Source organism: Parasteatoda tepidariorum, chromosome X2, assembly GCF_043381705.1.
Source record: "Parasteatoda tepidariorum isolate YZ-2023 chromosome X2, CAS_Ptep_4.0, whole genome shotgun sequence".
Taxonomy (NCBI): Eukaryota; Metazoa; Arthropoda; class Arachnida; order Araneae; family Theridiidae; genus Parasteatoda; species Parasteatoda tepidariorum.
In genome coordinates this window covers 56,178,025-56,205,713 of record NC_092215.1, presented here as the reverse complement: position 1 = coordinate 56,205,713, position 27,689 = coordinate 56,178,025, and the positions used below count along the sequence as shown (strand labels likewise).

General features: G+C 28.1%; 1 protein-coding gene across 8 annotated transcripts in view; it reads right to left on the bottom strand.

The window, feature by feature from the left end:
* Nucleotides 1-26,827, bottom strand: part of LOC107453359 (uncharacterized) — a 100,386-nt gene extending 73,559 nt beyond the window's left edge. For 2 of the 8 annotated variants that reach the window (XM_043041331.2, XM_071188132.1), the window contains exons 1-7: nt 24,139-25,346; nt 21,545-21,585; nt 19,091-19,137; nt 11,490-11,537; nt 11,318-11,413; nt 3,131-3,197; nt 399-477 (exon numbers count right to left, since the gene is read on the bottom strand). In XM_043041331.2, the coding sequence (XP_042897265.1) occupies nt 399-477; nt 3,131-3,197; nt 11,318-11,413; nt 11,490-11,537; nt 19,091-19,137; nt 21,545-21,585; nt 24,139-24,197 (437 nt within the window). In that variant the 5' untranslated portion in view covers nt 24,198-25,346. Of the gene's footprint in view, nt 1-398; nt 478-3,130; nt 3,198-10,385; nt 10,489-11,317; nt 11,414-11,489; nt 11,538-19,090; nt 19,138-21,540; nt 21,586-24,138; nt 25,347-25,577; nt 25,784-26,619 lie in introns of those variants that run through there. The other 6 variants (XM_043041330.2, XM_043041334.2, XM_043041333.2 and 3 more) reach the window with 6 other exon arrangements.
* Nucleotides 26,828-27,689: the final 862 nt, after the last annotated feature.

Genomic DNA, 27,689 nt, shown 5'->3' with positions numbered 1-27,689 from the left:
CCCTTACATTTAAAAAAATTTTAGATTAACGAGTTTTACAATTATGTACAAATATTTTACTAGCTCAGAAGATATAGCAATGTACGGGAAAAGTGAAATCAATAATAAGGAATTCAAATATTCAACAACTCTCCAGAGTTGTGAATACAAATCCATTAAAAAAAGTACAATATTATGTCTGATTTGATAACTATAAATGTCGTCTGCACAAATTAATTAACATACTAAGATTGTATCTTAGTAGGTAAAAATCCAATAACTAGATCAAAATTTATTTTAAAGCAGTTCTTCACTCTAGAAAATCAATCATCCAAAATAAAATTTCAATAATAAGTGAAATATTCAATAACACATTTTTTGCATATTCTGTTAGTTATGAAAGAATAGGTGCAGCTTACCTATTTGATCTATTATAAAAGCGAGCTAGCACTTGACCATCAAAACTCTTACAATGAAATATTTCAGATAGATTTCCTCCTACGAAATAATGAAAAATTTATGTTTTCTTAATGTTACTTTATTAGAAAAATAACTCAAGCATGAGATTATAGAACGAAATAAAACAGTAAATTAGCAAAGAATGAAGATGATACAGACATTAACAATTCAAAGCACCATTTTGATAATATATCCAATCAAATGATCAATTTACAATGTTTTAATTCAAGTGCCGTTTAATAATCTCTAATAAATTTTTAAGTTTGATGTTGTTGAGATTTCATTTTTACAACAGTTGAAATACGATAAAAGAAAAAATATTTTAATCATACTACCAAAATCAAGTTTTTTTTAATTTCAGAAAAAAAATACGTTTTGTTTCATTTTGTTAAAAAGAAACCTGAGAATAAATCCAAAAAAAAAAAAAAAAAANAAAAAAAAAAAAAAAAAAAAAAAAGCTTGCGTAGAATATAAAAAAATTTCATAAAAAGTATATAAAAAATACAAAATGGAATTAAGATGTTTATTTGCAAATCACTTTTCTATCACTAAGTAATAAAATTAGTAAAAAAATAAGTAAAATTACTTTAGATGAAAAAAAAACAAGATCTATTCTCACAACTATTTTTCCCTTTAATTAAATGGAAAAAACTATGTTTCACTTAAAAGTAAATGTTTAACTATACTTTACTACTTATACTAAATAAAGTTTATGTCTTAATTAAAGTTTAATATTACAACTACCATAACTCTAATAATTTTTAAGTTCCTTAAAATTGAATGTTTAGCTATGTTTTCTAATTTAAAATAGAAGTTTATGTTTTAATTATTAATGCAGAATTTTACAACCACTATATCGCTACTACTAAAGTCACTTAAAATTTAATGTTCAGTATTATGTTATATTTTTAAATTAATAGTTTAGATTCTTATTATTAATGCTAAAGAACACATCTTTATGGTTGATAGTTATAAAAAAAAACTTTAAATTATTAGCTTGTACAGAAATCTAAATTTTAAAATAATAAATTTAAATTATATTAATGAAACACATGAGATATAAAATAAAACATTATGATTTTGAATAAAATTTTACTGTCTACAAACATAATAATGTATACTTAATAGGATGCACATGAATACAATTTGTCAATGAGATCTTACAAATTAAGAAAAAGGATAATGCATAGTATGTTTTCAATTATTTATCTAGAAATATTTGATAAACAATAAACAAAAACAAATTAATATCATTATCTTAACTATAATATCATTATCTTAACTATTACGATATTTTCAGCTACTTTCACTGTCGAGGTAGAGAAAAGTTTCTTCCAGAAGGAAAATAATCCTGTCAATATTAAAATAGAAATTCCAATATACTTATAAATATAGAATTGTACACTATTTCATTGATTCATTTTTCTTTTTTAAAAGAGTTTATTTAAGGCATCCAGTTTAGTACAACTTTTGGGTATTTTTTTTATTGAAAAATGCATGGATGTTTTCTCAATTTTTTAAGATCTTATTGAACTTTATTTGATAAACTATCAGTACATTGTTCAATACATGTCATAACAAAAACATAAAGCAAAATATGAATAAAAAATACAATTTTAAAATGAAGTGGCGTATTCTACAAACAAAATTGTGTAGCATATTAAACATGACAACATTATAGTAATGAATATTTTTAAACCTAGATATTTTCTCATTTGAAAAAAAAAACAATTATGTAATAGAAGTAAATGTAACTCCCAATTCTGACAGTGAAGTTAATAAAATGAAAGAATATTTCAATATGTTATTAACAGTCAGAGTCTTCTTCACGATGTCAGAAATAAAAATAGATTTGTTATAAAATTTTCATCAAAAAGGAGATGTAAATAATTGCTACAACTTTAAAAATTTAATAATTAAAAAGTTTTAAAGCTAATCGAATTACAATATATTTTCATCTGTAATAGCAAATTTTTGATGCAAGGGATTTTAAAAATCTTTTGCAGATGATGCAAGTGCATTGTTTTGGTAATGGCACATGTTTTACTTTAGGAAAAATAATATATTTGATTGGCATTTTTGAACATTTCATTTTTACTTTGGATTTACACACTCTCTATTTCAAAAGTACTTCGCTTTTCCATATTCTTAATTCTTTTCTGATTTTAACACAATCTGATATTTTTTTGGTGTGTGTGTTTCAAACATTTTAATAATTTCTGTTTCCATTTACAGACTGTCATTATAATTTTAAAATAATCACCATAAGTTCAAAAGTTTAGTTTAAGATATTATTAAATCTCTATAAATAATTAACCCACTGAATTTTTAGGTAAAATCAATTGCTGTAGAAAAATACATAGACGAATTAAAAAGTAAAACTAATTAAAAAAATTAGTTTAAACTTAAACATTTTGGTAATTTCCAAAATGGGCAACTTGGGGATTCCTTAATTAATATATGTTATGTAAAAAGGAATGCACACTAAAATGTGTCTTTAGATAGTCAAAGAGATAAAACTATGGTTGAAATCTATTAGACATTGAGTTATGACAATTAAGCTTTGAAACATCAAACAAAACACTTTTAAAAAGGAAAAAGCAACAAAATAAAGGAAAATAATATTTTACCTTACATTAAAAATTTAGTTCCTTAACACACAAATTCATATGCACAATTTCAAGTTTCTTACCATCAAGAAGACTTCGAATTTCATTTTTCCCATCACAACTTTTTGATCGGTTTTCTTCATTTTTCAACTAGTATAAAAATAAATCACATTTACATTAATAAGAAAAAGAGTCTTATTTATTCAAATTAGTATACAGGCATTGTAGTAGGGCAAAGAAAATATCATAACATTTTTCAAAACAATCAGGACAAAATAAGGACATTTAGAAAGGGAATTAATAATTGATCATAGATTTATATTCAATAAACAAATTTTTATTAATAATTTTTTTCTTAGTCTTTTATGGTTTCAGTTGAATATAATCTCTTTATTACAAACACAACTATGATTTAATAGTTTCTCAATAATCAAAGAAAATACTAGAAATGAATATAATGCTTTGAAAAATACAATTAGGAACTTCATTTCATTTATTACATTTCACAATTTGAATATGTTTAACCCTCTTGGTGGTGTTTGCTTGAAATAGTTTTACTCTTAAAACAGCAAGCATATTTACCAGAGATATACCTTAAAAGGGCGAGGGTCAGACAAAGGGAATGCCTACCCCCTTTTTTCTGTTTGCTGTTAAGAGAATTTTTCACACTCTATGTGGTCAGTCAGGGTATTGACAGTTTGATTGATGAAACCCATTAAGTAGTTCACTCTTCAACTATCTTTTTTGAATACTTGTGGAAAGCAATGCTTGTTTACAGAATGATTTTACCTTTTTACAACTTATATTTAAATAATAACTGCATTTCGTTCTCACCTTCCTCACTTATAAAGATTATTAAAACAATATCATTCAAGTTTTTCTTATAGAAAAAAAACTAGTAATAAATAAAATAAAAAAATTAAATTTGAAAACAATATTGTAAAGTTTATGTTTCTTTATTTTTTATTATTAAATTTTTATTTATTTAGTGATTATTATCACTACACATACATAGCGTATATAATTGCTATTAAAATCTTTTAATTTTCTGTAGTTTTCAATCTTGCACAGTGGCAATCTTTTTTCTTTTATTTAATCTATGTCATTATCATTATCTTCATTCTAAGTTATATCTCTGATTTGGAAAGTACACCATTTGGAATATAATTTCATTATCAATATTCAAAATGTAGCTAAGTGTAATTTTGACTAGTATTAGTTAATTCCTTTTTTCACCATTTTTTATAAAATTGAAGCTTTTTAACTCTTTGTGTACCAAATAAATTTCCTTGTTGCTTGTAGATAGTACTTCCATGCAGAAACCGAAAATATTGCCGAACCCGAAAATATGAAAGATGACGTCGGCTTGATAATCATTGTTAAAATATTTTTTAAAACTTGATTATTGAAGTCTGAATAAAACTTTTTAACCCTAGAAAATTTTGTTCTTCTATTAAGGATTCGTAAACTGATGTAGTGTCAATCATATTTAGCCTTTTTTAGAAAGAAAAAGAAAGTTCATTTGCTTTTTTTCCCCTATTTCTCTACTGCTTGCTCACTATCGAGAAATTTTTCTATCATTTTTAATTTTATAACGCATGCGCTATCAATAATAAAGAATTGCTTTTTTTTTTTAGTTAATATCCTTATACAGTCACCCCCATTTAATTGCATTACTGATAACTTTTAAAAGTGTAATTTATGAGTTCAATGAAGCAAAACCATTCATGTATATTCATATTATTAAATAATACAAGTCTTAAATTATTTTTCCACATTTAAATTGCTTAATTTAAAATTTAGGAAATTTTTTCGATGGTTATGAATGGAATAATAAATTGAGTGTAATTCCATTTACTTTATTCACAATTATAAATAAACTTATTCGTATTACAACAAAAGCTGCTTGCTAGCTATTTCTAAGAAAATAAAGCATAAAATAACTGTAGGGGTCGACAACGACCTACAAGGGGTTCATGTCAAGTGAAAATGGGGGTCAACGGTTGTGGATCTCAAATAGGCAGGTCGTGACTTTTATTTTGGCATTTCATGAATGGGATAAACAACATACACTGATGCTACCTACTATTTACTTTCATTACATTACCTTATAATATAAAGACATACAGGTATAGGACAAAATAATAGGAACACCTGTGAAAGAATGGAGTCGTTCTTGACTGTCCAATAAGCGGCGGGCACGTGTCGCAAGAATGTGCCACCTGGCGGTGATGAAAGACAAGGTATCTGTCCAGCATTTGGCAGTGTGAGATTTGCATGAGAAAAATCTGTTTCTAGCAAAACGAGATTATATCAGACCTCTCTGACCTTAAAAGAGGCACGATAATCGGACCTCACCTGGCTGGAGCGTCCGTGTCCAGAACAGCGAACCTTGTAGGTGTTTCAAGGACCACTGTATCAAGGACTCTGTCAGCATACACAAAGATGAGTAAGGTGTCTTTGGCGAGGCACAACAGTGGCAGGAAGTTGAAGTTGTAAGACCATGATAGACGGGTGTTGAAGAGTATAGTCGCTCGAAAACACAAGACTACACTGCCGGTGATAATATCCGAGATGAATACCTACCTTCAGAACCCTGTATCCATGAAAACTATTCAATGGGAGTTGCATGCTACTAACATTCATGGCAGAGTAGCTATTCCAAAACCGTTAGTTTCAGCGCGGAATGCTTTGAAGAGACTATAGTGGTGTCAAGACCACCTAAAATGGGCACAAATGCAATGGGAACAAGTCATTTGGTCTGATGAATCCTCTTTTACACTATTCCAGACCACCGGACGTGTTTTCGTGTGGCGAAAACCGGCAGAAGCATTTCATGTTGACTGCCTGGTTCCAACCGTGAAACATGGAGGTGGTTCTGTGATGGTGTGGGGCGCTATATCTGCCCGTGGATTGGGGCCTCTCGTTGTCTTGAGGGGGTGGTCAAAGGGGACCATTACCGAAGCATTCTTGCAGATCATCTTCATCCTATGCTTCATACTCTCTTTACGAGAGAACGTCCTGTGTTCCAAGATGACAACGTCCCTGCTCACACGTCTCACTGTGTTCAAACATGGTTAAATGAGCATAATGATGAAGTGGACCATCAAACGTGGAGTCCTCAGTCCCCTGATCTCAATATCACTGAGCCTTTGTGGGGTTTTTTGGAGAAAAAAGTCCGTGCTCGGTTTCCTCCTCCACGCACACTCTCTGAACTCAAGACAGCCCTGAAAGAGGAATGGCTGCAAATTCCAATAAACTTTGTTCAAGACCTTTATTTGTCAATCCCACGTCGAATGCAAGCTGTCATTCAGGCCAAAGGTGGCCCAACTACCTATTAATAAAATATTTTCATTTTTTCACAGGTGCTCCTATTATTTTGTCCTATACCTGTATATCTATCTACATTCTACATAATTTATAAAAGTAGCTATGAATTAAAATTTTTATTAAAATTGAAGTTATTAGGATTAATTTTTGATATATGAAAACTGAATTATTATAAACTAGCTATTGCCTGCAGCTCCGCCCTCGTACGTTTTTATTTTCTCTGCGTGTAAGGCTTTATTTTGTAACAAAAAAAAAAAACACAATTATTTTTCAGAGGTAAATTGTAGCCTAGCCTGTGTCAACTCTTTAGCTAGCTAGACCTCCTATTTTCTCTGCGCACAAGATCATGGTGATTTGTTGCTTAACTTTTACGTGAAAACGTAACAAACAGACCGATAATACACTACTACAGTTTTGTATACAAACTTATTTCCCCAATTATAATATTAGTAGCGGGGTACAGATTTTATAGTGCTCTATTTTATTCCACTTACAAATTAACTAAATTAGTAATTAAATTAGCTTGAATTTAATTAATAAATGTATAAAATTAAGTTTTTCACACTACACTTCACTACAGTTAGAAGTTTAAATCTTTTACAGTGAGTCACACTATACCAGCTGTCAAAAATACATTTGAAGTTGATGCTGATGAATTTACAAAAAATAAATATCAGGTAAGCGGGCCCAAAACCGAAAAACATGGCAAGGGATCCACGAGACAAAAAAAAAGTTCGGGAACAACTGGTGTAGAGCTAAGATTACTTAAGAAAATTCCTTATCCGTACTTTTGAGAAATTTTTAAAAAAGTAGAAATTATAGTGGTAATTAATTTGATGCAAAGTAACACGTTGAAGAAAATCTTTTGCAGATACTGCTGTTCATGAATTTCTAACAGCTTAATTTAAAATCCTTCAGTTCTAAAATCAATAAAATGATTTTATTAAACGGAAAAGATGTTACATTCACTGATTAGCTCAATATCAGGGGTCAGTCCAGACATTTTGTTGAAGATCCTGTTTTTTTAAAATTGTGAAAAAATTACTCGTAATTTGCGAATATAAAATAAGTGTAAGTCACATTCTTTCAAGCAGGGTCCTGTTTCGTGAATTTGTGCAAATAGGGTCCTGTTATCGAAAAAAACTATTTCAAGGAGTTTCAAATTGTAAATGGATACAAGATTATGCTAAACACTGTAAAATTAAAATTTCAAAAATAAACCGCCATTGCTGCTACTAAATTAGAGATATGCAACATACAAATATTGGGTATTTAGCCTACACTGCACAATGCAGAATATTCATTTCGCTGAATAATGGAAACAAAAATCACTCACATTTTTTATAATTTCAATTGACATGCAACACTGTTACTTTACTGTTAAATACTTTACTGTTTTTTTCTAAGTAAATGAAAATAAAATACAAACTTTAATTTTCTTGTACCTTTAGTGATGTTCCGCATCAAAAGTATGTTAAAAATACGAAAAATAACTTCTAACCAGTGAGGGAACAGGCATGTTCCTTTACTGAGCATGATTTCCCAGTGAATGAACATTATGTGTTAATATGTTGAAACTTTAATTTTCAATTCATGATTACAAAAAAAAGTTATTTTCCAAGTATTTATATGTTATAATTTCAAGAATAAGCTTGTTTTTAAATATTGGTATGGCTTATAAATTCATAAACAGCATTAAAAAATAACCAAAATTAAATGTTCCTTTACTGGGTGTTCCTTCACTGGTAAGAGCTGTTCCTTCACTTGATCTTCTTACTACTTGTTATTAATATGTTGAAACTTTAATTTTCAATTCATGATTACAAAAAAAAGTTATTTTCCAAGTATTTATATGTTATAATTTCAAGAATAAGCTTGTTTTTAAATATTGGTATGGCTTATAAATTCATAAACAGCATTAAAAAATAACCAAAATTAAATGTTCCTTTACTGGGTGTTCCTTCACTGGTAAGAGCTGTTCCTTCACTTGATCTTCTTACTACTTGTTATTTGAACCCCAAAAACTTTAAAACAATATTATGTAAGTTCTCTACAATTTTTTTACATAATTTACAATTAGTAGCAAATATGTTCTCACTGTCATTTAACTAAAATTACGAATTTTGAAATTAATATGATTTTTTAAAAGGCAAGCGAAGCTTAAGTGTTCCTTCACTGGTTAGTTTACCCTATTAACTTTTAATAATAATGAAAAAAAATTTCTTCCATTCTTCATTAAAGATCAACAAATAAAATTTAACTCTCTAAACAAACAAAGACTGTTACATTTTTTGCTTTTGCGATCAATTTTACACGGTGGTAGTTTATGTAACAAATATGTATCAAGTTTGATGAGCAGAATTGTTTTCAATTTTGTCAGCACTAACAAATTGCAGGACTATCAGATTTTCTATGGTTGAAACAAATGTGTTGTTGTTGTCAAATTCCTTTTAAAATTAATTCCTAAGTAAAAAAAGGAAACATTTTTTAAACCCCTCAAAACGCTGTTTGAATATATATAATTTTGTTAAATTATCCAATAAAAATAACTTTTTTAATTTTCTCTATTGATAAAAGATTTATACTCCTTATTAAATAAATACTAGATTGTTTGACCTGTTTTTTGGTCTCAGTCTCAGTAATAGTAAAAAACTGAGTAATACATATAAATTAACTTTGCGTAGCCTTTTTCTTTTATTATTGTCCCTGATATAAATTGATTATAATTAAATCAGAAATTTGAAACAAATACATAAGAATATACAATAGCATTTACAAAATTTCGTTTAAATAATTAGAAAAAAAATTTTGAAATTATTTTATCCTCTGATTTTTACCTAGTCTTGTTTTTATTTAGTTTGTTTGGAATACATTTTTATGTAAGCCATATTAGTTTATTAAATAATGAATAACTTCATAAGTACATGAGAAGACTTTGAAGTAGTTTCCTGTTAAATAATTTAAGTTACCAAAAATTAATGCTTAATTGTAATTTATTAAATTCCTTTACTATGACGCAATAAAAAAAGGATCATATTTAGTATTAAGAATTTTGCACGCATTATTAATATATCACTTGATAGTATTCGATAAAATTTAAATTGTCACAAAAAATAATCAGAGTTTAGCTGAGAAAAATTTTTTCAAAATATTATTATATGGTTTTATTAAAATTGAACTTAAACAGATATTTTATCTCATCCGTTTCTTTGTAGTTGGATGATTCTTCTTTTAGCAAAAATGTTTTTGAGTGTACAAGTTATTTTTTAAAAATTCAATAGCTGTCTTTCGTATTCTGTTCAAATTTTTCTTAAATTTTATTTCTTTGCGAATTTCAGATGCGATAATTCAAGGGAAATGCATAAAACATGACAAAAACAACAACAGAATAAGACTTTGCTTCAGCATTTTCTAGAATAATTTTGAATATTTGTGCGCAAATTTTTAGAATAACATGAAAAAAAAGAAAAAAAAAGAATGTAATTAGAAGAATGTTTGCGAAGAAAAACTTTAAAAATTTAAAATTTGCAAACTTTAATGACAAAATAGTAAAGTATTTCCTGGCAGTTAGAAAGAAATTAAATAAGTCAAAATCTAAACTAAGTTAAAATCTCTTCCTTCATAAATATATAAGTTCACAAAATAAAATTCATACTTAAGTTCGCAAAATAAAATTTATCTGATGAATATTTTCAAAATTCGAATTTACAGTACTTATAATAAAACAGCAGTACATTATTAATAGAGATATTTTAAAACTTATTAAAAATATGCGAGTATTTATAAGCAATTTTATATATTATATTTTATTTATTCCTATTTTTATTAATTCCAACCTAAACTTAAATTTTAACAAAATGGAAGTAAAATAATAACAAAAGCAGCAAAATGTTTAATTTATTATTAGCAAAAGAAAACATAAAATTAATAATTTTTCCCTTCAAAACAAACTTTTACTATCAGTGCAATTAAACTGCTAACATACTATGAACTCTTGAATAAACTCACAACTCTTCCACTATAGTGATTTATGATGACAGCTATAACCACCCCTCAATTAGTACCCAGTCGGCGGTCGTAGGGGAAGGGGAAAAAAATACCAGCCAAAAACGCGGGCCCACCGCGTTTTTGGCTGGTTAGCTGGTTACAAAGAGAGGCAACCCGAGTTATTTCGGGCGTAGTAATCATGCTTTGCGTGTAGTAATCATGCCCGAGTTATTTCGGGTCCGCCGCCAGGAGGGTTAATTTTTCAAAAATTGAAAAGAAACAAAAGTTAAAATGATAAATTAAAACAATGTTTCATGAACTAGAAAAAAGATTACATTATATACCACAATATATGAGGAAATAATCACCTAGGTCAGCAAGAAGTCACCACTTATTACACAAAAAACTGTACTGTTAAATGAGAAAAACTATGTTTCAAAAATAAGAACTACTCTTAAGAACAATGTGGCATAGATAAAAGACTAAATTATCAGATGCCCCTGCAAACATTTTGGTTGAATTGATCAAATATGTAAAAGTCGTACTCAGAGAGGAGAAAACTGGTACAACAGTTCTAAGAACACAGTTAAAACTATTTATGCAAATATGCAAAAAGGATAGTGTTTTTAGTTTCTTTAAAAGGAAAATACATAGAATTATTTTACACATGTGCAAAATAAATAATATTTATCTTAAGCTTTCAGCATATATAAGCATCAATAAAATTAGTGGAAGGTAATTTATAGAAATAAATATTCTGAAAGCCAAAGCGTTAAAAAAGAAGAAAAAACTTCTAAAACCACACAAACTATGAAAAAAAGACTGATTTTAAAACTAGTTAATATTAAATTACTTAGTTTCCTTACGAGAACACCTTTCTATCTTCTTCTACTTATCCTAAAATAATTACTTAAATTTTCTTTGAACACCCAGTATAACTAAGCTGTTCTTACCAGGTAGGTGAACACAACTTGACTTCGTACCAGTTGCTCCCGAAGAGCTCTAATTTCATTATTTATTTGAACTCTTACATCATTTGATTCCGGAGCCTATAACAAACACAAAAAGTTAAAATGACTATCAAAATAAACAGTTACAAAATATTAAAAAAAAGTTATAATTTACCACAGATGCCAATGTATTTTTACTCTCTTTATCTTCACTTGCTGAATCCTAGAAAAAAATTTATATTTACTGGAAAAAAAATTCTAATAAATTATTGAAACATTTCCAAAACAAAAAAACTATTTTTAATGTGTTATGTTCTTGATTGCATCTACTAGCTCTCAGCTGGAATAAAAAACCATGTTTAAAATAATCATGTTGTTTTTAGATTAACAGCTATTATAGCCATGCATTCTTAGGACCAGAGTTATATAAAACTTACAACACGACAACCTCACTATGTAGCATCACTGAGAAACAAAAATTTTAAAACAAAATAGCTATGGAGCACAATAACACCATATTACAATAAAACTATTCTAAAAATGAAATTAAAATTTATAAAAAAAATAAGAGAACGAAAAGCTACAAAACCTTAAAGTGTGATTTCTTGAAAGAGTGAAGAGTGATATCAGTTTGTCAACAGATTTTGAAAAAGCATTTAAAATTGTAACCTATTATGACAAAATGCTAGTCATTCTACTTGTAAATGAACTAGCAAAAAACTTAATTATTGCATCCAAAACAATGGTTAGAATTGGTTTCTTCAAAAAAGGACAGTTTTATTTAACACTGAAACTTGGGCCTTACTGCACAGACAAATATGTATGATTATACAAATCTGCTTAGGATGACATATATGTTTCACTAATATACTATGACAAAAAAGTGGTTTGTTAGAAATTCAGGTTTAGTAATAGTACTTTACAAAGAAATAAAAAAAACAATTAAAAATTTATTGCTTCTTGAGGCACCAATAAGCATAAATATCATTTAAACTATACATATGTTTTAAACTATTTATTATTGCTAAACTACTAAAGAAATAAACACAAGATCAGATAAAAGTTATAAATTTTATTTCATATTTAACTTTTGCTTTGTGTCAACAAACAAAACAAATTTACATTTTGTATCGTTTAAAAACAAAATAATAAATAAAAACAATATTTTGCTTTAATAATATTTGTTTGTTTAACTAGTTTTCAATCATTTCTCAGAATAACCTTAGTTTTATTTCCTTTTATGTAAAACACATTTATCCACCATCACCATGAAAAATTCATGGATTTTTCTTATACTTATTTTCTTCAACCCTCTAACACAGGTTGTGAATAATAAGGATTTTTATGGTTAAGTGTCTTGTCATAAATGAGTTTTTGCCACAGATATACTAAGTTCTAAGACTTTACCAGGTCTTGGTACCCTTTACATTGTGAAAATTTATTCTTTTACCTGGTAAGTTTTAGGTACTCAGCAAAAGTTTCTTTTATTATTTGGCCAATTCCGGGTACCCAGCCATGTATTAAAAAAAAAATTTCTGCAGCAAATATAAAAATCATATAATTTTTATCGAACACATATTTAATAAGATATAGTTAGAGGAAATTTACTATGCACTTATATAACTTACTTTATCTATCTGAAACATATGTTTTTATTTTTAGACTTTTTTAAAATAAATTTTAAAAAAAAGTTTCTGAAAAAAATTTGGATTGATTGGTGACTGTTCGGACATAGAATGATTAATGAAAAACTTTGCTATAAAGTGGAGACATCTGCTGACAGTTGATTTAATTACTAATTAAATTTTTAATTACATTTATTTATGTAACTTCTGTTAAATGTAGGAAATTTAAAAATACTTTCATAAAATGACTGTATATTGAATAAAATATGCTTTAACTATTAAAGTTAAATTTTTAGTCATCCCATAACTTAAAAAATAGTTTATGTGCAATGCGATCTACTTTAGAACAATCTCTTAAGCTTCTCAGTACTCAGTGAGAAATTTTATCTTATTACCAATTTGGAACAGAAGAATCATATTGCAGTTTTTCTGTCCTTAATGTTAGAATTTTATCTTAGGAACTTTGAGCCCTCAAAAGATAAAGTATTCACTATATCAAGCAACAATCAAGGACAGAATTTGCTTTTACGAAAAAGCGTATCTGTGATGCCAGAATTGGCAATTTTCCAACGGCTAAATGTTCTCCTGTGTCCGATCGGACAAAGGAGAAGCATGGGTAGGAGATCCAAAATTGGCGATTTATTAAAATATAGCATAGCCAAAACAAAGCCAATCAGCATATAAATATTGGGTTTAAAATAATACCTTGGCGATCACGAGTCGCCAACAAATTTATGAGAATTATTACAATCATGCAACTGAAACATTTAGCCGTTGGAAAATTAGAATAAAAAGTTATAAATAGATTTTTGTTTTCGATTAAAGGCGACAGTGAATATATAAGTCTGCATTAGTAATGAAATAAAAAAGTATCCGTTACATTGATCTGGAAGAGAAGAAATAAATATTTTATGTTTGTTTTAAAAAGATTAAGTTTGTGATTTATTTTAAATGTTATTCTATTAATAAAAAATCAGCTTAAGTAATGAAAGATATTTTAAAAGATAGAAAATAAATATGTGTATGCCAATTCTGGCATCACAGTATCTATGAAACTAACCTATATTTACGTAACACGGAGAGAAAAAACCTCTAATGGTTAAAAAGTCAATAAGAGAAATTTAACCAGATAAATTAGAAATTGAATTCAGTGAGCAAAACAGTAAGAAACAAGCTTTCCGCAAAAATTTAGTTGAAAGTTACCACTGGCTGATTTTATTTACAATGCTTTCTTAGAATATTAAATATAAATCAACTTATTAACAAAATGTTCCTGAATTTTCTTTTAAGTAGTTTAAAAATAAAAGTTTCTTTTGTTTTAAAATGAAAACTACCAGCAAAAAATTTATTTATCAATTTCTCGTTAAAACAATTATTTTGGTGTTAACATGCTTTTTTTTTTACTACGAAATTAATCATTAGCAATGTTTAAATTTATAATAGCATTAGAATAATTAATGTGTTGTTAATAAGAAAGTATTTATGCTCAGTTTTCAACAGCTGTATATTATACAAACCCGAATAATGAAAACATATTACAGAGCAATGTCCCATATCGGGACGTCCCTTTTCCGGAGGGGTCGATTTCCCGGACAAATTTTAACAATCAAAATAAACAAACATCTTTTCATCTTCCCCTCTCTTAAAAAAAAGAGGTCTTTTGACAAGTTTTTTCCTTTTCTGGCTTCTAGTGATTTATGCATTGAACCCATAAATCACCAGAAAAAGGAAAAGAAGATCAACCAAGACCATCGAGTGATCAATAATGATGCTCCTCCTCTGGAATGCAGGAAAGGAGGAAGATTTGTTTTTAAAAAAGCACAATTGGGTCCCCTCTCCCCCCCCTCTTCTTTCCTATGCAGCTGGCTAGTAAAAGAGGCATTTCCTGGAACCTTTTTATTAGTGTTAGGGAAAGAAGAAATACTGTGAAAAAGGGTAAACGCAGCAAACGTTAACGTGGAGGGGGAGTCACTTTCAGTCACATAAGAAAAATTAAGAGAACCCAATCCGCATGCAGCGCCTTTATGCTTGATTGTTAGTCAATGATCAGAGAGAAAGTAAGAATTTGTCACTTTCCCGCCCTCAACTTGAATGTCAAATAAGGAGGAATTTAATTTTTCTCCTTCACCTATCCACCTTAATAAATGACAGGAATTTCCCCTCCTTGCTTGAATTGTTCTAGTTCAAAATAGCAGAGAGAGCAATTAATATTTTCATAACTGTCAAATTTTTTTCGTTTTCTATATTTTAAGCAATAATTATTTTTTTCTAATATTTTGTTTTTGAGTTGATTAGATAAAATACTAATACTAAAAAATTATTGCCCGAAAAATAATATTTATTTATTTATTGCTTCTTAGATTCCGATCGTTTATTAGATCGTTTTAAGCTTTGTTTATCTTGGGAGTCTATTATGGGAAAAAATCTAATATCCGGACATCCGGAAGTCCCATCAATTCCGAATGCGCGACTTTCCACTGTATTGCCTTAACTTCTGAAAGAAAATTTAGATACATACATATTTAATTTTTCTACAGTTATCTTTGAATTTTATTCATTACAATTTGATTGACTTTAAAAAACAGTCAGTGTAACTCCCTATTTCTAACTTTATATTTATTTTTATTTAAATATTATATTAGTTTAATTAAAATAGTTTTCAACATTAGATTTTTGAATTTTCATGTTCTACTCCTAATAAAAATAACTTCTCTTAAGCGAGAATATTCTCTAGCCCAACCCATTTTACCAAGATTTTCTTGAACTAAAATTCCGCACAAAAGTTAAATATGATATTTTGATGATTTTATTTAACACAAGGAGGATTGCTAAGTGAGCCACAATTCAAAGAGAGAGGAAAATATGATGACTTAAATAATTTTCATGCTTTAAACATTTACAAAAATACCCAATATCACAATACCTAAGTCAATTAAAAAAAATGGATTTTTAATAAATATGCTTATCAATCAGTTTTTGTTTTCATCCTTATTAAACATGCAATCTTAAATTCCAAAACATTCCTCTGAGTAAAGATTTGAAATTACAATTATTTTGGTAATGCAAATAATAGAAAATTAATTTATTGAAGTACAGTAGAGAACCAATTATCCGGGATGCTCGGGACCATCGCTATCCCAGATATCTGAATTTCCCGGTTTTCTGGATCGACCAAAAAGTGTCGTTAATCGATGTNAATGGTTCTCTACTGTATATTAAGACTGCACAAACAAAATAATTTTTACAACAAGTTGTAAAAGATCTTTTTCAGCTCATAAATTAGTATAGTAAAATAAAAAGTTGTAAGAAAAAATTCAGAGACTTAACAGAGACTAAAAGCCAGGTCCAGGTACCCATTACTGTGTACTGGGAATTTATTAAAATTCGTTATTATTTTTCACACTTTTTTCTCCGCCAACACATTTAAATGCATAAAGATAAGAAAAAGAGTTTTAGCAATAAATTTAATCAATTAATGGCCAATACATGGATTCCTTAACCTTCCGGGGCAAAAACTATTTTAACGTATACACGACACTCACATTTTTAATTTTTTGGGGAATAAAGGTGTCCTGTGGTGCTTAGCCATACAGCCACACCCTCGGGGCCATTTTCTCTAGAGGGGAATGCTTAGCGGTGATTTTGCTGCAATTACTTTTTTGAGAAGGATGATCCTAGAATGGTGTGTGATGACTTACTTGGGTGTTCGACTTTTCTCCAACTTAAGTCCCGTTAAAAAAAATTCAGCACTTCAATTTCTTCTAAAACTTCCGCTGCTTATAAGTTATCATTAGAAGAAACTCATTTTCTTTCCTATTAACTCTTGTCTTTGCTTTACGAACTGTTTTTGTGGACTTTTTTTTAAACTTTCTTTAGTTACTTATCCTTTGTGGTATTTATTACAATTCTTTATACAGTTGAACCCCGCTATAGTGAACCTGGGATATAGTGAACACTCGGATGTAGTGAACTTTATTAGCGGTCCCGTCAGTGCCGTAACTTCACCTTTCGGGGCCCTGGGGCTCAAATTTTTGTCGGGGCCCTTTCTAAAACTTTGTGTACTCCATCTCTAATCGTCATTTTAGCTATTTATGTATCATGTTGATTAATATATTTATGAAAATAAGCCACTTGTTCACATAGAAATGGGATTACAAAATATTGTAAGTTGTAAATTTAACACTAGAATGTAAAATGTTATATTTAAAAAAATTAATTTTTAATTACAAAACACAAATAAGACATCTNATTCCTATAAAATGTGTCATATTACTCTCCTTTATGCTTATCACTTTTAACTATACTGTAATAAATGTCAAACAGATCATTTATCTTATACTCCTCCCTCCCTGCCAAGCCTCGCTTTATCTCTTTTCCCCAAGCTTGCTCTACAACTAGTTAACTTGGCCACCTGCTGAATTTTTGGAATTTTCTTATCTGTTCAAACCATATTCTTTACAAATCACCCCTTGACAATCAAGAAGGGGAACAATTTAACTCATTCTACAGCTGCTCTCTTCATATTCTTACATTATCTATTTTACACAAGATTTTTATTTCAAAAGCAGTGAAAATGGCAAATTCTCTTAAAGAGAAAAGCGTTTTCGATAGAGGACGCTATGTAAAGCGTATAAGTTAAAATTGTAAAGCGTATTGATGATGGAACCAATCAATCGACACTGTGTAAGGAATTTTCCTTGTCAAAATCTACAGTTTCAAACATTTGAAAAAAATCGAAGTGCAATTCTGGCGGCATACGACAAAAACATGGTTTCATCGAAAAAACTGCGTGGAGCTGCAAGAGAAAACGTAGAAGATGCTTTGTTAAGATGGTTCGAAATCTTGTTCAAAATGTACAAATCTTGCATTCTTTGCACATTGTAGATAAGAAAATTGATGAACTCAATTTAAAATCAAATTGTGTTCAATCAAAAATCACAAATTTTTTTCATAAAAAGTGAAAATAAAACTAACATTTAGTTTTACATTACATTACATTTTAATACATTAGTTAGAAACTAAACTAATGTTTAGTTTAGTTTCTAACTAATATTAATTCCATCAATTTTTGCTTTATTATCTGTTAATTAGTTAATAATTTTTTAAATAACTTATACAAAATTGCAAAGCCAATTTTCAATCATTCAACTGTCTAATGCAAAAAATATTCTTCAAAAAATTTGGATATAGTGAACCATCGGTTATAGTGGACACATTACTGAGTCCACAGACGGTTCACTATAGCGGGGTTCGACTGTATTTAACTTTTATAACATTCATTTCTTAATTTTTTATGATTGATTGAAAAAGCACTCCTATAAGTAAATTAACAACAGAATTTTTTAAGCAGCTAAAAATAAAATGATAGTAAATCTCCCATTTTATTTACAACTTTTAATATTGTACTTTAAAACTTATCCAATTTTTTTAGTTAAACAGCATATTTGATTTTATTATTTACCTTTTCAAGAATTTTGAGGATAATTAGAGCATTGAAGAATGTATTAAAATTTCTGGAAAGTACATGAATTTTATTACCTAAATTTATGTTTCTGTTCAGCGATAGAATTTTGAGTATTGTATTGTATTTGAGTGGTATATAATAAAGTTAAGATTTTCAGGTGCTTTTAACTCTTGAGTTGAAGTATTTGAACATCTGAACAGAATAATTAAAATATACTTTGGTTTTCTTCGAGAATGTTTTTGGTGAATGAGAAAGAATGTTTTTAGACATTCTTGTGTTTTGTTTTATGGATGCAATGGGAGTTTTGGAGTATGTTGCATCTGATTTGACCGATAAGCAAACATTGTTAATTTGAAAAATATCTTCAACTCATGTATTTTTATTACAATTAATTTCTTAAAAAAATACCATGAATTATGCATGATTTTTGATATAAAAATAACTATCTTTAAGAAAACTTAATGTAGTCAACTTCAATAAAATAGACAAATTTGATAAAATATAAACAAATTTATTTTAAGGTTTTGAACTATTCTGAAAAAAAAAAGTTTGTTCCATAAAAACCCAGCCTGTTTCAAAAACATCAGCTACTCCACTTTAATTTCTAAAAGTATTTCACTATTGAATAAAAAATATTATTAATTAAAAAATATATATTCACTTAAAAAGAAAATTTTCTTAACTTACCTTAACGTCTCGTAATTCAGCAAAAGTTTTCTGCAGTAAAGATGAACCTAAAATTAAGCAAAATTCATAAAAAATATACTGGTTGTAATAAAATGGAGAATGTCCAAAATTTGATTAAAATGCATATACAGTATAGCCTTGATTATCTGGAGCAATTAGGATAGAGGCCAATCCAGATAGCAAAAAATTCTGATAATTGATATACTTAAAAGAAAAGAAAAACAGGTACATTAAGTATATTTAAACTTAATGAATATTAAGGGAAGTTACTACAAGAGCTGTTAATTGTAGCATTGCATACTTAACTTTAGCTTAATACTATGCACAATTAGAAATTAATTATTTAACATTTTGTTTTACTTTTCAATGAAATAAATTATCACATATATATACACTGAACAGTACATACTTTTAAAAAAATCATTGTAATACAGTAAAAAAATTCTTGATAGCCTCATAAGTTTTATTAGAGGGCATATTTTTTTTTTAAGTAGGGGCAAATAAATTTACTGAAGTATATTAAAACTGCAATAACTAAACTACTTTTAACAAGTAGCTGTAAAAGATCTTTTTCAGCACATAAAATGTTGTAGTAAGAAAAAAAGTTTTAAGAAAAAGCCACATTTCTCAAATGGAATTAAAAATCAAAAAATAAATTTAAATTGTTTTTGTCACTTTTAAAACCAATAAAAATATGGAATGCATCACTTTCAAAGAATGTGGAAAATATTTTAGGTTTATTTTGTATCTAAGTTTACAAAGTGGTAGTAATTTTAATTGAGGATATATTCTGCATCTTTAATCAAAAACAGAGAAGCGAAGATATAGCAATCAGAAAACAATTTAAATATAGTCATCTGAATTGAAGCTCCAATGAAAATTGTAAAAATTCTGCAAATAAAAATTCAAGGAATCAAAATGTTGAGTTCAAATCTCGCCCGGCACTTTTCTTACACAAGCTCTTTTATATAATCTGTGTTGAATTATAAAAATGATTACAAGCACTAACATGTTTTGCTGTTGCTGATAAAATTAGCCAGCTTTGTAATTTAATTTGGATTATTTCAAACTTAAATCCTCCTATCAATGAAGAACTAGCAGAACAACAGTTCAATTAATACAATGTACATTCAGCTAATGAACTTATGTTTGATATTTTCAACTACAACTGATCTAAATTTTAGGGTCACTAAATCCATTTTTACTATTCTTATTGCATAAGCATAATTTTCCAATTAGCTTTATGAACTTGATAATGAATTTTTTTACTACATTATTACTTTTATTAATTATTAAGCTACTTTTAATTGCAACAACAAACTATTAAAAAATTAAAACCAGTAAGATCATTTTTAACAGTTTTGACCATTTTCCACCACTTTCAGATGGCTTAACCAATCTTATCTAACGTCCTAGTCAAAATCAGTCTTGACTAGATAAAATTACAACTTTGTTACAAACTTCTGCTGGAAATAACCAATGCAAAATTAATTACTTTTTTTTCCGTCCTAAAAATGAGAGCAAAAATTATACTCAATACCGTTGTTTCTCAACCGCTGGCTCACAATCTTACTACCACACACAAAGGGAGAACTTATTGAACCATTTTCAGATCTAGGATAAAAATCACAATTCAATTTAATGAACATCTATCAGTTCTGGATAAAAACTAGAAAAGAATATCTCCATCTTCATGAAAAAGCAATTAAGATTTTATTGCCCTTTTTAATAACTCATTTATGAGAAACTACATTTTTGTTGAGTGTTCTTAAAACAAAACATCGAAATCAACTTCGTCTTACATTTGCTTGATATGTAGTTGTATCTGATTTAATATTTAAAATGAACATGCTAGTCAGCAAGCAACAGCAATCTCATTAAATTCATTTATTTATTTTTGAATGTTAATTAGTATTTCCTGTTATTCATTTCATATTTACCTGTATTCTTTTGCTACCTACACATGGCGACATAATTTGATCAATACATTTTGTTATTTAAATTGTAAAATTAATATTCGTGCTAGAATTAATATGAATTTCATTTGTATTTTAATAGATTTATTCCTAAAATATTTTTCATTTTAGATAGTATGTAAATGATCAGAAACAAACCAGACATAAAATGTATATTAAAAGTATGTGAATAGTCCAAATTACTAACCTTACCAGTATGTGCTAAAATACTGAAATATTTTATCAGTCCTTCAAGTAAATCGGGTTGAGTAACACCGCTCTATATTATTTTTGGTTTTTTATCTACTTCCTAAGATAAAGATTCCATTGAAATTTTTAAAACAAAAATGAAGTTGTTGGTAAAAAAATTATTTTCTAATTGATGCATATAAATTCACACGAAAATTATAAAAAAAGATTTTACATAACTATTTTTCTTAACAGTAAACTAGAAAAAAAAAATCAGTACATTTAAGAATATTTAAACCAACTTACATACCTGGAGAAATTTCAATGGATTTCTGCACATCAGTGATAACTCTGAAATTGAAAAAAAAAACAGTTTTATCACAAAAATCTGAAATAAAACTGAAAGAATTAATAACAATTTTAAAAACTTCTGGTCTTAATTATACATTGGTACAGAAAATGCAATTTAAGAACTACTTTGTATAATCAATATTTTATAAAAATGAATTATAAATCACTAACACAAATTAAATTAAATTTAAGTATGACTTGTTATAAGCCATTAATTGCTCCTGAAAAAATATATATTGAAATACTTCATTTGAATATCAATTTATATCATTGACTATGTGCACTATTGATGAACAACGGGATTAAGGTAAGGATGGAGGGAACCAGAAAGTTAGTTGGAACATATGAGCCATTCAAAGTTACAAAAAAATTAAAATATGTATTACATAATAAGAATGTCAAATTGAATAATATTAAATGTAAAGAAAAATTATGGTCTAGATGTGTATAAGGATAAGGCTTTTAAAATTTTTAGGTAATGTTTGTAGGAAGAAACATTTTAAAAGTTATTATAAATTAGAAAGCAATAATAATAAAATAAAAAAATTAGTTTCGTATGGCTTTATAAAACTTCATATGGATTATTTAACTACATAACTAGATTTTTTTAAAAAAAAATTTTTACATTCAGAAAGACTAACAAAAAGCAAAATAAAATTTTATGTTAAGTGTTTAATGTTTGTAATTGATAAATATCAATAAAAATAGATTCCAACTTGTCTACATGTGCTTTTTTTAGGAGTGTTCAGCAAACAGGTACAATAATAGTTTACAATAGGAATGTGTCAAACAGGGCCCTTAAATGAAAATACTTTATATTTCTGAATGTGAATCCAAAAAAGTATAATTAAGTAATTATAAATTGATATAAGAACTTAAATTTATTTGTCCCCAAATTTTCATTTTTTTCTGTGACTCTATTCCAAAAAAAGATGTGCACCACTAACATAAAAAAAATCATAGAAGTCAGAAATTTCATAAATTAATTTAAAATTTTAAAACATAATATAGAAAAGTTGACTGTCTCAGTTAAATACAAAGGAAGTTAATATTCACTGCTGATCAAACTGAAAACAAATTACGAATAACTGCACTATTTATGAAGAAACAAAATACACAAAGTTATGAAAATTCTTTACAATCTAAACTAAGAGTCTGGTTGACAGGGAAAGTGTAAACAAGCAAAATTTATATTTTAATATAAATAGAAATTATTCAATCACATTCAATTTAAAAAACACTTAAGAACAGAGCTCGAAAAATTTCAATTTTTTTACATATCCTACTAGCATATGTTCTTTATAAAATAGTACATGCTTGAGGGAAACTTTTTACAAGCCAAAGCATCTTTTTCGAATGTATATTAATCAAAATTATACGTACCAATAGCAAAAGCTCAGCTTTCCAGAATTAGAGTAATCAGAAAGCTACAATAACTTAAATTTTTTGGTATTTTATAAAAAAATAATTCAGATCTTTTCTTTTATTAATGAGATAAATCGGTTTAAAGCTTTATTTTATAATTTAAGAATGTTGTTTTAGCTATTATTCTTTTTGTGAATTAATTTTTTATCAAAATTTTTACTATGCTGTATTTTTTTAAATCATTTCTGAAGCACTATTTTGGGGTAACTTTTTCAAAAACACAAAAATATAGAAAAATTAGATTTTTGTTATAATGCTTTATTTATTTATTTTTTATAAGAACTTAGAGTGATTTATTTATTAGTATCATTTTCTTTCCCTTTCCTATAGCTATTAGTAAGTCTTATTTATCTATCTTCATTAGTTTTCTATTAACAGTGATGCTGATATACTTTTTTCATTTATTATATAAATATATATTTAGATATATTGTTTTGTTTCAGTTGCGCAGCAATATAAAACACAGTATAATACAGCATTATAAAACACTGAGATTTAGTTTTTTCTCCATTTATCATTATATTTAATAAGCTTCCATTAAAATAATTTTTTGGTTTCATAATGTGCAGGATTTTTTTTCCTTTTTTAGAAAATAAGGCAACATTTAAAATAAATATTTTTGGCCCTGGAGTAACTGGAATTTCAGCATATTCAAATTTGCCATATCCTGTGCATTCTGGATAATTCAGGATTTACTATATTATTAATCTATCCAGAAAATGAAAAATGTCATATCCACACTTTCATTTTCAGTATTAAAGAAGCATGAAGTATTATTTAACAAAGAAGTTTTAAACACAAATAAGCTCTGCTAGAATTGCCTTGTATTGCTCATTGGTTACTTTGCATGAATAAGCTTGAATGAAGTAAATGAAAAACATAATTATTAACAAAGAAGTATTAAATATTATTGGAAAATGCACCTTCTAACAACATTCTTTTCACGAAAAGGCAAATATTCCAACAGAAAGTTTAATGCATTTTAAATTAATATTTAAATGTATAACTGAGTATGTAAGAGTAGGAAATGCATTCCTGGTCAAAATTTTCACATGAGAGGGGAAAGAGAGAGAATAATGTTCGAGCTCTGCTAGAAGAAAAAGATTTCGGAAATGAAAAATGCCTAACCTGCCAGTTTGTTGATGGACAACATCTTGGCGGGAACAATGAGAAACACAGCTTCCCATTCTACCAGACTTGCACTTTCTCTTGTTTAAGTGCAGTTTTTGAACAAATTTTCTCAAAAATTTGAGAAATTTTATTTTTAAAGAGGCACAGTTTTGTTAGATTTTTTAAGCATTGAACTGATAAAATTTTATTGTTCCATCAATTCTTAGTAAATTTATACAAATAAATAATTAAAATTTTAGAAAATTTACAAAAGACAGCACCATTTACATGATTGGTGCTATCCTAGAATTTTATATCACATACTTTTATGTGAATTAAATTGAAATTCTTTAACTTGAAAAACAGCAATGTAACAGAATTTCCACTCAAACACTGGCTGAGTACCAATATCATTTAAAATAAGTATAGCTCTTCTTTTATTTTGCATATCTAAAATTTAAATTGATACGGACAGAATTAAAATTTTCGAAAACTAATAACATGAATTTAAATTATATCAAAAACATAAGTAAAAGATTAAATTATTATGACAAATATTTAAATTGTATTGGCAGCAAAAATATATATATTTCAAATACTATAATCAAACATTTAAATTGTATTGACAACAAAAATAAATGATTCAAATATTATAACAGAAATTTAAATTGCATTGTCACCAAAATCTAACTATTTCAAAAATAATAAACTTAGATTTAAATTATAAGTTCACATCCTAACCAAACTTTTAAATAATATATACACAAATTTAACTTTAAAATTTAAATTTTTCTTTTCACCCTATAATTTACAATGATAAAAAAACAGATATTTTGAAACATTAACTCATTACTACTTTCCACTTAATGTATAATATTTCTATAGCTAATATTTAATAACTTTAAAGCCAGTAACAATGTGAATTCAGTTACACAGCAAACCCAATGACTAGTACCTTAATATCTAAACAAAAATAAAAGACAACAGACTTGTCAGTCAACAAATTCTTATAACATTATGGCAAAGAAGTAAATCTTAATAAATAGACATGTAATCCATTAAATTACGGTAAGTAAATCATTAAATGTAGAGCAATTTGAAGATGAAATAAATATTTGTTTTCATCAAAATAGTTTGCAAATTTCACGGAGTTTCAGGATCAAAACACCCGAAGGACTAGACATTCACATCCGCATCTTGAAAAATCAATATAAACCGATCCCAGAGAGATACGGAGGAAAGGATGGGGATCATATAGGGGATGTGTACATATTTGATTCTGTTCCAGCATAATTAAAGTTTTCAGAACCACTAAATTTATATTTTGTTTCAACTAGTGAATTAGTGAGCAAAAGAACAGAATAAATTTATAATTATATTAATTAATATTACTAAAATAGAATAAATCAAAAGAAATAAATGGAAAAAAATAAATAAAACAAGAAGTGAAACTTTACCCTAAAGAAATTTCACAATATATCTTAAAAAATAAAAACTTAAATTTAAAAAAAAATCTACTAACAACGTGCTTTACTCCAACGTAAACATAAAACACCTGTTGCAGAGATGAGTGACGGAACGTAAACAATATCAAACTTCCTAACACCGAAAGAAATATAAATAACTACCGGTGTATTAAAAAATAACTACCGGTGTATGTCTCCGCTAATGGTATACTTCCATATCGTGATACAAGGAAATGTATTAAAAAAATTAATTTAAAAAAAGTCTGTGTTTATGAATGGTTGACTGAATGTAAATAATAACAAATTTCCTAAAACCCGATAAATTTAGAAAACTTCCGGTGTATCCCTCCGCCTATGTTATGCTTGCGAGGCGAACATACTTAATATTCTAGGGAGTTTTATTATTGTAATTTGCGATTAAATTTGTGCGTAATTTTACGATTCATAAGAGTTTCTTATAATTTACAAATTCTAACTGGTTGTGAGCCTAAAAAATTTTAAGAAAATTAATATCAAAGCATAAATAATTTGAAAGGTTCGCCATGTTTTGAGTGTTATCCCTTACTTGGCTATATTTGTGTAAAATATAACCGTTTGATATTTTTTGGGTTGCATCATAGCATGCTTGCGAATTCTACCAAATTCACTTGTCATTTGTTTCGTTGAAATTTAAATAGAAACAATGCGTTATATTGTAAGCACTATTAGTATAATAATATTAAATGACGTGCTTTTTTCAATTTTGGGCGTAAAAATTAACCTAAAATAATAGCCCGGAATATTTACAACGAATTTTAACCTCTAGCACCATCTGTGCCTAGCTTTACACGATCAACCATCTATAAATTAACGGGTAATTTTATCATTCATAAGAGTTTTATGAAATTTATAAATTCCAACTGGTTGTGAGCCTAAAACAAATTGAAGTAAATTAATATCACAACAAAAATAAAGTGAAAGTAAAGTGGTAAAGCATGATTTGCCATATTTTGAGTGTGACTCCTCATTTGGCTATACTAGTGTAAAATATTACCGTTTGTTATTTATTTGGATTGCATCTTGCAGGGCATAGTCTGCTTGTGGAGTTTTCCACATTCATATGTTGTTTGTTCCATTGAAATTCAAATTGAAAGAAAGCTTTATATTGTAAACACTACAAGTATAATAAATATTTGACGGCTCCCTTTTTCAAATTTCGACGTAAAAATCAATCGAAAGTAGTAACCTGGAAGTCTTACGACAAATTTTAACTCTACCGCCATCTGTGCTTAGCTTTACCCGGTCAACCATCCTATGGATGGTTTACGCATAATTTTATCATTCATCAATCCCGCAGTGGACTGATCGTTAAGACACGGTTCCCAGCAGATCACCGAAGTCAAGCATCACTGGCTGCGGTCAGTGTGCGGGTGGGTGACCACTTGGATCAGTCTGCGTAGGGACCGAGGGTGTGCAGTATTGGAACTCGTTAAACTGTTTTACCGTAAAGTGCTCGACTTCACATGCAGGTCGTCGGGCTACCGAAGCGGGGGTGCCATCCCCTCTGCAGAGGATCAAAATTGTGATGGCATGTCTTCGGATCATCCTCAGGGATGTTTCCCAGACCGTCGCCAATAGCCCATTGTGCAGCTCTAGTGCGACGTAAATGAACGACAACATCGGTGATGAGATTCAAACAGATTTCAAAGTTATCTAAGCTTCGTCCATTTCAGGATTTTGTCCCAGACCCAACTCCTCAAATCTTGCTGTGAAATGTGTTTTCAAATTTAGTTTTTTTTTTTCTTCCTCTTCCAAGAGTAACCATTTATGATAATTCGAAGCAATTTGACTGATAATACTAGCCAAAATCCGATTTTGCCGAAATTCTTTCATTGTCGGATATTTCATCGGTGATGAGATTTAAACGGATTTCAATGTTATCGAGTTTCGTCCATTTCGGGATTTTGTCTCAGACCCGACACGGCAAATCTTGCTGTGAAATGTGAGTTTTCCAATTCAGTTTTTTTTCTCTCCTCCAATAGTAACCATTTATGTTAATTCGGGGCAAGATGACCGATATTACAAGCCAAAATCTCGAAAACCATTTCTCTCGTATTATTATTT